This window comes from Diachasma alloeum, unplaced genomic scaffold (genome assembly GCF_001412515.2).
Source record: "Diachasma alloeum isolate Michigan unplaced genomic scaffold, Dall2.0 Dall_scaffold_00211, whole genome shotgun sequence".
Taxonomy (NCBI): Eukaryota; Metazoa; Arthropoda; class Insecta; order Hymenoptera; family Braconidae; genus Diachasma; species Diachasma alloeum.
The window spans coordinates 1,872,216-1,886,595 of NW_021680376.1; the positions used below are offsets into that span (position 1 = coordinate 1,872,216).

General features: G+C 36.0%; 1 protein-coding gene and 1 pseudogene across 1 annotated transcript; one reads left to right on the forward strand and one right to left on the reverse strand.

Moving 5' to 3' along the window:
• Nucleotides 1-1,204: 1,204 nt before the first annotated feature.
• LOC107036722 lies at nucleotides 1,205-7,323 on the reverse strand (annotated as a pseudogene).
• Nucleotides 7,324-7,948: 625 nt separating this feature from the next.
• LOC107036739 (15-hydroxyprostaglandin dehydrogenase [NAD(+)]) lies at nucleotides 7,949-14,189 on the forward strand. Its single transcript, XM_015254882.1, has 7 exons — nucleotides 7,949-8,099; nucleotides 8,310-8,431; nucleotides 10,046-10,169; nucleotides 10,252-10,358; nucleotides 11,310-11,483; nucleotides 12,096-12,253; nucleotides 13,471-14,189. Exons 2-7 carry the CDS (start codon nucleotides 8,339-8,341, stop codon nucleotides 13,580-13,582), a joined length of 768 nt encoding a protein of 255 aa, XP_015110368.1. The 5' UTR covers nucleotides 7,949-8,099; nucleotides 8,310-8,338; the 3' UTR covers nucleotides 13,583-14,189.
• Nucleotides 14,190-14,380: the final 191 nt, after the last annotated feature.

Consider the following 14,380-nt stretch of genomic DNA (forward strand, 5'->3'; position numbering starts at 1 on the left):
AATTCATCGAGTGCATGACTGAACGCACCTCAGAGGGGAGATAAAATGGTAAGGAAATAGAAATTTGAGGTGAAATCAAATGCAATGTTGGGGACAAAGCTCAACGCCTTTTTAAAAATTCATGTGATTCCCGGAAAAAAATGCAATGCGTTATTTTCGATGCCGGATGCGTGACAGAGGTTTATCAATTCTTCGTTCGTACTGGAAGCTTGCGGTGAAGAGAGGAGGGGAAATCGGCCTCTGTGATTTGAGCGCGGACAGTTCATCACTAGCAGCGGAACTAGCAACAACTCAAGGAAAACAGAATTGCCGAGACAAAGAAGAATTTCGCTGATGTGCTCCATGCACTTGAGTTGTGGAAATGCAATGTGATGTAGTAAGCAGTTATTCACGTTTTTTCATTATAAAATCTTTGTTGTATCTACCAGTTATTCCGAGTGGTAATCATCAAGTTGCGTGCAATAATTTTGAATACTTTCGAATTGTTCCGATGCTCAAATCGTCTATTCTTGAGTCTGGAGCGGTCGTTTACTCGCGAGCGAGTGCATGCGGCCTATGAGTCGAGGATAGTGACTCGTTTGAGCGAGCGGACGCCCCAGACTCGAGACTCTTGAGTCAAGAGTGGGCTCAGTGACGGTCAGGTAAGAGCCAGCAGGTAGATATTCTCTGGTTTGCTCTCACTCAAGACGCGGCTAGTCGAGAACAAAATGAGAGGATTGAATACAAAAACTTCATTGTAGTCCTCAATCATCACAAAGGGACAAATACTCGGGCAGTTTTCCATATTCTTTTATTATAATATTTCAATCAAATTTTTCTGCAATTGTTGTAATCGTCAACGTGTGCACAAAAATTTGAAATAAACACGAATGACACCGACATGACATACACATGATAAATAAAAAAATAATCTCAACAAAGCGCTCAAAAAATTGATACATTCGATAAAAAATAGTGTCACTTTCTTCACATGTGGGAAATTAAAACATCAATACTCATGAATTTCTCCTGAAGATAGAAGAGAAAAGGATTGAATTGAAAGAACCCAGTGGTGGAGATGAACAGTGATGTAAATTTTCGTATAAAAATCGCGATTCCTGTGAGACTGACTCCCTCGTCCGTGGCCTTGTATAAAATGTGATCCAAGCAGTGGCATTAACATTAAAAAAAATTATACGGAAGTAGTACTTCAAGTGAGTAAAATCTAAATCCATCGCCCTGAGTCTCGTGTTGATGTCTCAGGTTGATCTTCCCGGGTTTGACTCCAACATGAATTCCTGGTGTTGATTTCAACATCACCTTGCAGATCAAGTTACTCGCAGGTTTTGGTATTCAATTGACCTGGAGCTTGGAGAGACAAAAAAATTGGAAATTTATCCTCTCTTTTTAGAATTTCTGAAAGAGTTTCAGTGAATTTCTCTTCGATTTCGTCATACGTGTGATATTACATTATATTAATCGGATAAAATTTTTCATCTCCGATTTTTATTCTTTGCTATTTTTTTATGTATTCTATCAAAATGTGAGGGTGGAAATTGAATTGATGGGTATTCCTTCATTATTTGAAAAATATATCTATTTTAAAACTTTCTGGAGACATTGAAAAATTGAAATTTTTATTTTCTTGCTGATCACGTATCTCTGTCCTTTTTTCATATGCTTCCATTGAAATTAGATCATAGAAAGGGTACATATTGATATTTTTTCGTCATTAAAAAAAAATCAGTTTTTAAATTTTTCAGAAAAATAAAAAATCGTTTTCTTTCATTTTCTTGCTGATCATCTCTCCCTGCATTTTTCTCATTTCCTCTCAATGAAATCAGATCATGCAAACGAAAAATTTCATTTTCATGATCTGATTTCATTGAGAGGAATTATTATATTTTACTGATATTATTTAACATGAATATCTCTTCATTTGAAAATGAGAAAAACTGTTCCCACAATTTGTATACTACAATGGGAATAGAATCCAATAAATTTAATTTAATCTAACCGCCAAGAAAAATTGGAAAGAAAACAATAAAATAAATGACTATAATATAATATAATCTAGCGACTAGTGAGAGATTATGAGGATAAATGAAGAGTCAGAAGGGCTCATTTTTTCGTACCATCGCAACAGTTCTTCATTTTACTCAGATAAGAATACTCCTTGGCATTGGTGAGTCCCGATAAGACACAAGCGCTGAAGCCACTTCTGTTCAAATTCATTGGAGCAACATCGTACCACTCATTAGCATCAGCATCGTAGCACTCAACATATGTAATTGTTGTATAATCTGAATTTTGTGAGGGTATAAATCAGCGGCGGAGAGAGAAAACGAAATGATAAACTCTTCGTCAAGTGACTTTTTGGTACACGAATATCTTGGAGTGTGAGACAGGGAGAGAAATCCTCATGACGATCTTTTTGCGAAGCAAAATGAGAGTGACGAATGTAGCGTATCTCACTTAAAATATTTTGATCACCATTGAGAAGTCCTCTAGACATGCCGCGTGAAGAATTGAGGAATGTTCATGTCTAACTTATATATTTCGTTACGATGACAAATTGATTGATTCTACTCTACCAAATATTTCTCTTAAATGTTTCTGCTGAAAGAGGCCCGCAAAAGCTGCTGGAAGAGCTTCAGGCATGAGATTTCTCGGGGATTGCTCTCCCCTAAAGTTCTTTACTCTTATCCTCAACTATTCGAATCCAAAACAAAACGAATCCAATACACTGATAGAAAGGATTAGTTATTGCTAACGAATGTTAACAATATGTTAACAATCGGCCTCACCAAATGTTCATTCGTTAATAGTTAACAAATGGATATTTGAGAAGGCTTGTTTGATTCGATTTTCACCTGTCAAGTGAACTATTCGTTAACTATTAACAAATATTCATATATTTGTCATTATATTATAGTTAACGAATCTCGTTTGGAATAAATGAATGAGTACCAGTGTAAAATCTCCCTCAACCACAACTCACTCACCATCAAATCCTCCAATAACGAAAATCATATCATCCAAAACAACGGAAGCAAAATTACTCCTCGGGTTTATCATCTCCGCCACTTGCTGCCACTCAGCCGCTTGATTCGGGTTATACCTCTCGGCTGTAACCCCCCGAGAACCCTTTTATTAATTCACCAACTACTCAACCACCCCCAAAACCTCCCCGAAAATGTACAGTCGTCTGCGTGGAATAAAGAAGTGAACTCCCCATTGGAATACCGATATTCACCTGACGTAAGTCTGACGGATCCGTCGAATCCCCCAATGGCGTAAAGATTGTTCCTATGAGCGATCAGCGAGGGCCCCGCTCTCGGACTGATCATCGAACTGATGTAGGTCCACTGATTGGTCTCGACATCGAACACCTCCGCCGACTGGAATATCTCGAATCCATTGAATCCCCCGACGACATAAATCTTGTCCTTCAGTACAGCTGCACTTGCGTCCGAGCGTCTCGCATGCATCGGAGGAATGATCTCCCACTGATTGCGTTCAGGGGTATAACGCTCGGCTGAGTTCATCCTCTCCCGGCCATTCGAGCCCCCGAGGGCATAAATTTTTCCTCCGTGTGTGCAGACACCCGCGTAGCACCTGGCGTGATACATGCAGGCCCTCTCACACCACTGCTTCAGAATGGGATCGTAGCAGCAGAGTGTGTTGAAATACTGGTGTCCAGCATAGCCACCGACCATGTAGATCAGATTGTTGAGGGCGCAGAGGCCGTGATACGCCCGCGGGGCCACATCCGTATTCACCACGAACCAACTGTCCGCTCTGACGTCGTAGGTCTCTACGAAATTAGTCGGGGAACCCCCGGTCCAACCGCCAATCGCGAAGAGGATTTCGTAGGGTATGCGGGGACGGGAGCGAGACTCCGCTAGGTGGGCATTTGTTGTTCGCAGGAGTTTTTGACATTCCTGCAGGAATCGGAACAAGCATCAATTTCAAAATAAGTTGACAGCTTATGTTTAACTGATAGTATCCTATTTACTAAACATGAACGAAACGTGGAGTTGTTTTATATCGAAATATCTCGAAACTGCCTGACCGATAATCCTTAATTCTGATTGGTCAATATGTGACACGAAGTTATTCACAAAAAAAACACGCGGCATTTTCAAATGCTTCAGTGACATAATTTCAAATTCTTCAGTGGTAAATTTTTTTTTCACGTCATATATGTATATAATATATATATTTCACATGTATATATATCATCGGTGAAATTAACAAATTCTGTCCTTTTATGGAGACCAATTATTTAAAAAAATTGAAGATAATTAATTGAAAATGAAAAATGCTTTATAGATTCTTTTACTCTACTTTGCTATTCACTTCAATCATTAGTCGAATTCTCTTTGATTCATTATCAATATTTATAAGGTATTTATGAGAAAATGAAATTCAATGAGTTCCATTTCTTCATTGCAACAAATGAATAAATCAGCGCGCGCGGGAGCGCGCGCATAGATCTTGCTACCCAATATTTTGCAATTACCAAATTAATCATCAATCGAATATTCAAATTCCGAAATAATCTATCGACCAGTAATCGTGTCAGAGGATTGACCGTTACATGTCTGATCGAAAAAGTCCTTTTATGAAATTTAGAATTATTTACTGAACAGTTAATTGAAAATTTATATTAGGAATTATTTTATTATTTTCAAATTTCAATTAAGATGAAAAAACCATAGTAATAGAAAGATGCACATTCTAATAATATTACAAAATATTACAAATGTAATGACTGTCGATTGATTGCTGCGTTCCTGAAAATATGTGTTCATCATAAACACGAAAACATGAGAATTCAATCAATTTAGTTATTTATTCTAGATGTCAGGGGGAGGATTATACCTTGCTCTCCTGAACGAGCTTCCAGTTGACGATTTGAGTCGATATATATTGAATACTCATGAGCCCCAGTCGGACGCACTCCAGCAATACTGGAAGACACGTCTTCCTCTCGTCCTCATTCTCTTCTATCCATCTTTTTAACGCTTTGAACACAATTTCTTCACTCCAGACGTTTAAATCATCATCGATCAGCATAGATCTCAGATCTTCGCAAGTTAACTCAGAAAACTCCGCACTCTCGTTCAGGATTTCCGTGAAGTGATGACGGATGTATTTACGGCTCTTCTTTTCGAGCTCGTGGCAGAAGTAATTTTTTGCAAATTTGTAAATTCCTGCAGAAATTTATCACCGATAAAGCTTCCTTCACATGATAATTCCAACTAATCAGGTAGATAATCATAAATAATTAGAAAACGGAACAGGTTAAATCAGCATAAATGCGTGACATGAAAGGCGAAAACTAATTTGACATCAAGATCTTCTCAGATTTCGTCTGTCTTGACTAAAAATCTATTGAATTCTAGAATTCTAGAATCAACCTTTAATTTTTAACAAAAATTGTAGTCTTCACAGGAATTGTTCTGTTCTATTTTATTATTATTACCTAAACAATTATCTGGCTTTAACTCCTTCAGCAACAGCTGACAGCACAACTGAACAACCCCAAGCACTTCAAGCTGATCAGCAAGAGGCAGAAGCTGCTCGACATTTTCCACCGTGACATTGCACGTTCCCGTGTAAGCATAATCCAGAATCAGGGAAAATATATCGCCGGGTGCAGTGTCAAGGGACACCTCGGACTTTTCGTTTTTCCCAGGGACTTGGAGGATGTTTGTGAACAGAGCCCTGAAGTACGGACTGACGGCTGACAGGATAACCCGATGAATCGGGAAGACAACATTCCCTGAGCACCTTACGATCCCATCGCAGAACTGCTGATTCGCTCTTGGGGGTGATCAATTATCAGTGATTTGTGGTCGCATTATCATGTTTGAAAAAATTTCGTATAAAAATCTAGCGAATTCTCCAGACAATTCTGTTGGATTTCTATTGAACTTTCTATTAGTTTTTGGCCGATTCTATTGGAATTTTCGACAGAAATTATTCTATAGAAGAAGTCGATGGAATTCCATTTTTCTGTACAACTTATTCTATTGAAAATTTTTGTACTGAATTTTCTAGGATTAAATGTTTCAAGGATTTTTGTTGTTTAATTTTGTTGATGAAGCGAAAAAAAAAATAGAATCAGAACAACTTGGAAAATTTGGGCCGAGGAAATTCTATAGAAAATATCTCAATGGGGTAAGTTGAATAGAAAAATTTAATTCTATTGATTTTTTCTATAGAATATGGTATATATTCTCTAGGTTTTTGTATTCAATTTTTTTCGCACGTGATCTCGAGTTGTTAGTTGCAGGAAAAAATTTATAGAAAAAATTAGTGGAGTTTTATTTTTCTATACAGCTTTTTCTATTGAATATTTTCTATAGGACTCCCTCCACATGATTTTTCCAAGATTTTCCGACTTTTTTCTCTTTTCATAAAAAAAAATCAAAAAGAAAAATTTGGAAAATTTCAGCTCATAAATTTTTATCGATTTTTTCTATAGAATATTTTTCTCTGAACATTTCTATTAGAAAATGTTCATAAGCTGCGGAATTTTTTAATGGAGTTGGCCAAATACTAATCGATACTTCAATAGAAATCCAGTAGAATTGTCTAGCGAATTCTATAGAAAATTCTATTGAAAATATGTCTATTGAAAATACTATCAGTTTTTCTATAGAAGAATTCCGCAGTTTTAATGCGCTTTTTCTACAGAAAAATTCCATTAGAAGCTATTTTATAGAAAAAATCAGCAGAGTTTCACCTTTCTACACAATTTTTCTATTGAATTTTCAAAGTTTTTCCCACTCTTTCTTCCTCTTTTCATGAAAAAACTCAAACGGAAAAATTTCGCAAATTTCCGCCGATAAATTTCAATTGATGTTTTTCTATAGAATACTTTCTACTAAACATTTATGTTTAAAAAAATGGTGATGAGTTGCAGAATTTTTTAATAAAATCTGACGAAACTTAATGAAGAAATTAATGAAAATGCAGCAGAATTTCCTAGTGAATTCGCTAATTTTTCTATGAAATTTTTTCACAAATGCAAAATCGCTTCACCTGAACTCAGACCAGACAATAGGAAACTCAACGGCCTTGTAGTCCACCGGGAGACACACACATTTTCTCGCTTTTCCACCTTGCCTCTTTCTCCCCTGTTTATGGCCAGATGAAATGATTCCAGAATTTGCGTGGGAATTTTTCTTGAATCTTCCACTTCTCCGAGGACCCTCCATCACGACAAACTATCCCTCGATTTTACTCCGAGATTCCTTCCTGGGAGACTATTATCCTATTGCGACAGGGTCCTCTCTCGTTGACACGAAGAAATGCTCCGTGAACCGACATCAATTTGAAAACATAAGAACAACGATTCGAGCTTTTTTTTCGAAATCTTGACGATCGAACATTTATTCTATTGGCACTTGCCTCTGCACGAGTGAGAGGATAAAGCCATTAGGATTAGAAGAGGAAGAACATTTATTCTAAGAATTCTCTCATAAAAATTGAAAAATTCAGACAATTTATGGTGAAGAATTTTTGTAGCAGAAAATATCGAAAGAATGAATTTTACCGAAAAAAGAAAATCAACGTTTCTGCAAAATGAGCTATCATTTTTATGCGGAGAGAAAAGTTGCAAGAAACAAACATCTCAATAAGAATATTTTTTTCTATCAGAATTCCAACTCCTTTCCTCCAAAAATTTTCCCCGACATCTGGATCGAAGAAACTCGATCGAAATTCAATAAAAATCCCTCCGCGACGATGAATCTATCGAAAAGCCTGCACAGTCATGTATATCAGAGCGTCTGACCCGGCAATCGATATCCGACAGGCCGTACACATCGTGCAAGTGTTGGATGTCTAAATGTTGCGGAGAAAAAGCAGTGATAAACTCCCCCACTGCTGCGATATCAACGGCGCAACCCCACCACAATTTTCCACGCATACTCAGTAGTGGCGTATCGTTCAGACAATTTAACAAGCCCAGGTGGTAGTAAAACCGCCGGCATTGCCGGTGATATCAGCCACACCTCGCAACGATTTTGCACCCCTGAGTTGTCTGACAACAAGTGACCAAAAACCCCTTCACCGCGAGCCAATTCAACTCCTGTGTCTCTGAGGTACGTGAAAGGCGTCTCGATTTCAATAGACGTCGAGTCGTTTCGGCTTTAAATGTTAAATGCGTCGGAGGTAATTCCACTCGGGGGGTGAATAAACGGGTTCTGGAATTATTTAGCAATATGAGAGGCGCGTCGCGGGGAGTTGGTGACATTCGTCGTGATGGTGAGGCGTCGTAGAGGATGTGGAGTAAATATTTTTTCGTTGTTCAGGGTTTTAGAGTGGACGATTGGCACTCGATATGGAGATTAAAGGACGTGTGGCACTGATAACGGGGGCTGCCTCGGGCATCGGCAGGACTTATGTCGAGGAGCTACTTAATCATGGGGCTAAGGTATGGAGTCTACTCAAGGTCATTTTCGATAGTTGGGGTAACGCGATTGCGGGTTTACGCACGAAAAAAATTTGGAGAAAATCGTAGCGAATTCGCTGGACAATTCTATTGGATTTCTAAAAAGTTGAATTTTATTTTTTGATGCAACTTAGTCTGGTGAGATGTTTTCTATAGAATTTACTCGACTCAAATTTTCTAAGTTGTTTTTATTCTATTTTTCTTTTCTTTTCATCAAGAAAATCAAGCAAATAACTGGGGAAATTTGAAGCGAGGAAATTCTGTAGAAAATATCTGAATAAAATACGTTTTTTTAGAAAAATTTTTGCTAGACAATTCTATTGGATTTCTAAAAAGTTGAATCCTACTTTTTGATGCAACTTAGTCTGTGGAGATCTTTTTTATAGAATTTACTCGACTCAAATTTTCTAAGTTGTTTTTATTCTATTTTTTATGGAAAATATATGAATAAAATAGGTTTTTTTTAGAAAAATTAAATTCTATTGACTTTTTCTTTTGAGTATTTCAATTCCAAGATGATTCTTTTGTATCAGGCCGAGTTGTCTCACATGGAAAAAATAAATATACAGAAATATATGTCACTTATATCTGCTTATATGTGGTATACTTTCCGGCAAATAAATGCAATATTTGAGATATATGTTGGATATATGTGTGTCCATATATGCCACCGGGTATACCTAGCATATACCTGGTATACAAGGCGAATATATTCAAGATATAATTCCGGCAAAATCACTATATCTCACTTATAAGTTTTGGCTTATATTTTTTTCTATGCGGGGTAGTAGGCCCTCTCAAGCGCAATGTAAGGGTCAGACACTAAGAGTGAGAATATAAGGGTCAAAAAGTGGAGGTTAAAAAATGAGGGTCGGAATATTAGGGTCAAAAACTGAGGGCCTGAATGTAAAGGTGAAGGAATGAGGGTCAGAATGTTAGGGTTAAAAAGTGAGGGTCAGAATATTAGGGTCAAAACATTAGGGTCAGAATATAAAAGTAAAAAAAGTGGGTGTCAGGTAATGAGGGTCTAAATATAAGTCATATATTAAGCTTGATCACCGTTTTTAGCCCTTATATGACCCTCATTGCCTGACACCCATTTTTTTACTTTTACACTCTGACCCTAATTTTTTTATCCTAATATTCTGGCCCTCTTTTTTTAACCCTAACCTTCTGACCCTCATTCCTTCACCTTTACATTCAGGCCCTCAGTTTTTGACCCTAATATTCCGCCCCTCATTTTTTAACCTCCACTTTTTGACCCTTATATTCTCACTCTTAGTGTCTGACCCTTACATTACGATTGAGAGCGCTTGGTACAACCCGGGCTGATACGAAATAATCATCCTCGAATTGAAACATCCATTCCCCATTCGAGTATAAAATATATTTGAATCAAGTTTTTTTTCCGTGTCATTTATTGCATTCTCATAAGTCATTGAGTTTTTCGATTCTCATGTGTTGTTGATGCAGGCAACACTGACTGTTTGCGGGAATTTCGCTGCTTTCTTCCTCAAGACGAAAACAAAATTAGGGATTTATTTTTAGACTAACACTTGTTCCTTCGAAATTCTGAAACTGTGGCTCAACTTGTAGGTCTCGATATGTGATATAAATGCCGAGGAGGGAGAGAAATTGGCAAACAGCCTGATGACAAAGCATGGAAAGGATAAGGTGATTTTTTGCCAATGCGATGTCACTGATTATCCGCAATTCGAAGGTAATGGCTCATGATAAATTATGCGGGAAGGCAATTGTCGAAGTCGACGATTGGAATTAACAAATATTTTCTATTGCAACAGAGTCATTCAGGACGACTATTTCAACGTTCGGTCATATTGATATCGTTATCAACAACGCTGGGATAATGAATGACAGATTCTGGGAGCTCGAAGTTGACATTAATCTTGTGAGGCATTCAAATAAGACTGGATATACGTATGAAAACATTCAGTTGAAAATCTTAGTCCTCGAGTCGAGAAATTTCTTGAATTTCTGACCGTCATGACCATTATTTTGAACATTGCGACCCTCAATTCTGGAGTTCTAATCTTGAGTACCAATTTTTATCACCAGAAGTCGATTTTAATTTTTATAATATGGAGAGATCATTTAGTAATTTATTACTCGGAGAGAAATTTTTTAGAAAAATTCTAGTGCTAGCACGGGAAAAGAAGCGCAAAGTGACGGCCAGGAAAAAATTCCAGTGCCGGCTCTAGAAATTTTATTGGGGAAAACGTGAATTTTTCCCCGTATTTCTGTGAAAATTTCACAGAAATCCCCAGAAATTTTACCACAAATACCAAGAAATTTTGCCTTAACAGCACTAAAATTTTCCACAGCCGGTGGATTGTGATTTTTTCCCGTACTCGTACTGGAATTTTTCTAGAAAATTCCTCTCCGTGTATATCATTCAATTTCAATAGAAATTGAAAGGAAAAGGGAACAAATTTGTGTGCCCAGGAATCCCTATTGAATTTGTTCATGCGTTTATTTACGATAAATAATAACTACTAATGAAAAAGCTTAATAAAAAAACCTTGCGCTTTCTCTGAGAAATTCTATTCAATTTCTAGTAGAACTCTGTAATAATTCCATTGGAGTTGTGTAAGAATTCCATTGAATAATCCTATCTGCGAATTGCGCAGCGTGCACGGAGAGACATTTTTACCAAGAATTTCTCTTTAAAAAAAAAAATTTGCAAAATTTTACTTTACGCACAACTGGTGAAATACACTATTTTAATAGAATTCATCAGAGAAGCAATGGAATTCTTTAAAGAAAGCGCTGAGTTGTTCTATTAAAATTCTTCATACGTGTATTTAGAGAAAATGAACATTTCCTCGGTAATCCCTTGCAGAACGGCGTTATCAGAGGTACTCTCCTCGCACAACGCTACCTCGGGATTGATAAGGGGGGGAGAGGGGGTGTTGTCGTGAACACTGGAAGCAATGTGAGTTTAAATCCATACATCAGTGTGCCAATTTATTCTGCGACGAAAGCTGCCATCGTCAGTCTCACGAGGGCCTTCGGCGTAAGTACACGCACTCGCGCGTGAAATAATTTAATAGAAAAACACAGAGCTTTCTCTGAGAAATTTTATAAAAATTCTGTTGAAGTTCTATTAAAATTCTATTTTTTTTGCCCGATTTCTATGGAGAATTATGCGAGTTCATCGTCTCACTGTGTTGAGAGATATTTGACAGAAAGAAGTCAATAGATGTTTATTTTTCTATAGAAATTCTTGTGCGTAAATTTTCCAAGTTTTTTCTGTTGTTTTTTCGGCTTTTATTTGAGTCTCACAATAAAATCCAAGAAAAACATTTTGGAAAAATCATGCCCAAGAATTCTTATAGAAAAAATTCCAACAGAATAAGTTATATGGAAAAATCAACATCAATAAATATTTTTTTATACAGAAATATCTATTTAAAAACGGGGAGACGTCAGCATAATTTTTTAATAGAATTGGCGCACAAGTAAATAGAATCTTTCAATAAAATTCGCATAGACTTCCAATCGAAATTCAATATAATTTCTTAGAGAAAGCGCTAGGTTTTTCTACTAATTTTTTTCATACTTGTTCAGACAGGATATAATCATAACTCATGAGTTATACTGCGACTATAGAATTAATTGTTCACAGGACAAGTATCACGTGGACTTGACAGGCGTCAGTGTGATGGCACTGTGTCCAAGTGCAACGACTGATAGTAATTTAATTCGTGATGTTGGGAAACAATTATTACTACCTCGTTATGAGGATGCATGGCGTCGGGATACTGCCTCGAATGTGCCACAAAAGTGAGAGAATTAAAAAATTAATTAATTTATTCATTTATTTAGACATCTATTTTATGCCTAAAAAAGGTTTCCGAAGGTTTAAACAGCTTCGATTATTTATTTATGAACCAAGAAAGTTTTAAAAATTTTAATTCTGTGCGAAATGTAATTTCAATGACGCTGAATATTCATAATTTTTTTTTAATTTTTCTTACCCAATTTAATTGACAAATTTGGTGATTGAAAATGGTTGAGTCTATAGTGTGGTTTGTACCAAACTGTAAAAGATACTGTACTATTTTTTTACTATTTTTTCCTATTCACATCCAAATTCTATTGGAATTTCGATGTGCGATTTTTTCATAAATATTTGACTTTAAAAAATGAGAGAAAAAAATTCAGTGAAAACTTGGAAAATTCATGTCCAAGAATTTCTATAGAAAAATAAAATGCTAATGTTGATTTTTAATAGAATTCAAATCAGCAACGAAGTGGTAAAGCGGTTTAAGTCGATTTTTACAATTGGTGAGTTTATAGTGAATATCTTGGAATCTAAGGGAGATAGCTAAATTTTTGTTCAGACCTTTTTTATAGCGCTCAATTTGCTCTAGAGAAAAGGTTATTACATAAATTTCATCACCTTTTTTAGATTCGGAGATATTTTTCAAAAACTCAACTAAGAGATAAGCCGATTTAAACCGTTTTACCACTTCGCTACTGAAATAGATTGTCAATCAAATTCTCATAGAATTTCAATAGAAATTCAATAGGTTTTTTTAAAAGCTGTGTTAGAGGTTTCTATTGAATTTTTTAATACGTGAAATTGTGGCGTGCGATTTTTTTACAGATGTTTGATTTTTTCAAATCCAGTAGACATTGATTTTTCTATATCAAGAATTCTTGTCCACGGATTTTCAGTTTTTTTTTCTTGAATTTTGTAATGTTTATAGAATTTTCTTTCTATATGATAAAAATTCTTATAGAATTCGAACAGAAATTCAATAGATTCTTTTAGAAATGCATTTGGTGTGTCTATCGAATTTTTTAATATCTGAAATTTAATTAAAAAATTCAACAGACATTGGTTTTTCAATACAAAAAATCTAAGTTTTTTCCTTGAATTCCGAATAAAAAACAAAAAAATTCTTTAAAATGTATAATTTCTAAATTTTTCTAAAAAAAAAAACAGAAAAATTCCCCTTTTTGTAACTAAAATCCCCTCGATTGCTTCCTTACAGAGCTGACCACGTGGGAAAGGCACTAATCCAAGTCCTGAATGTTGGAAAAAGTGGCAGCGTATGGCTAGTAGAAAACAGTCAACCAGCCCGAGAAGTAATTTTTCCAAAATGAAAAACATGAAAAATTCATTAAATTAAAATAATACTTCAATTGATTAACAATGATAACACTGATTGGTAAAACGTCCAAGTGACATTCCTCGCTTTTTTACCTGCTGAATGAAATTTTATGCCGTACCAAATTTATGAAGTTTTTATACCGTATCTAAAATACATTAAAAAATAGGGAAGTATGGGGAAATAATATCATCAAGAGAAATTTTCAAATTTTCGTGTATTCCATAGAAACAAGTACCATCTAAGAATCCGCCCAGGTATCATTTAATATTCGTCTCATGGCAGCTTTTTCTGGAGAATATTCGAGGGGTTGCTCACTCCATGACGTCGAAATGAAGTCAATTTCGCGTGATTAGATAGGATTTTAACCCATTCCAGTGCCAAGATCACGGAACGTATCGGTGTGAAGAGAGTGGGGAACGCCCTGGGTGTCAATGCGCCACTAGGTACGCGTGGTGGCGCACGCACACCACTACAATATGGAGAGAAGTGGGGAAAACGGTTGACACCCGAATGGGATCACGTCTGAAAATATTCCATAGGAAAACCTAGCAAATTTGCTATACAATTCTATTGGATTTCCATTAAATTTTTTATTAATTTTTGGTCGGAATTATTGAAATTGTCAATTCAAAATATTCTATAGAAAAATCAATAGAATTAGATTTCTCCATACAACTCCTTCTATTGTGATATTTTCTATAGAAATTCCTTCGGCTCAAATTTTCCAAGGTTTTTGTTAAATTTGCTTGATGAAAAAAAAAATAGAATGAAAAAAATTGAAAATTCGAGC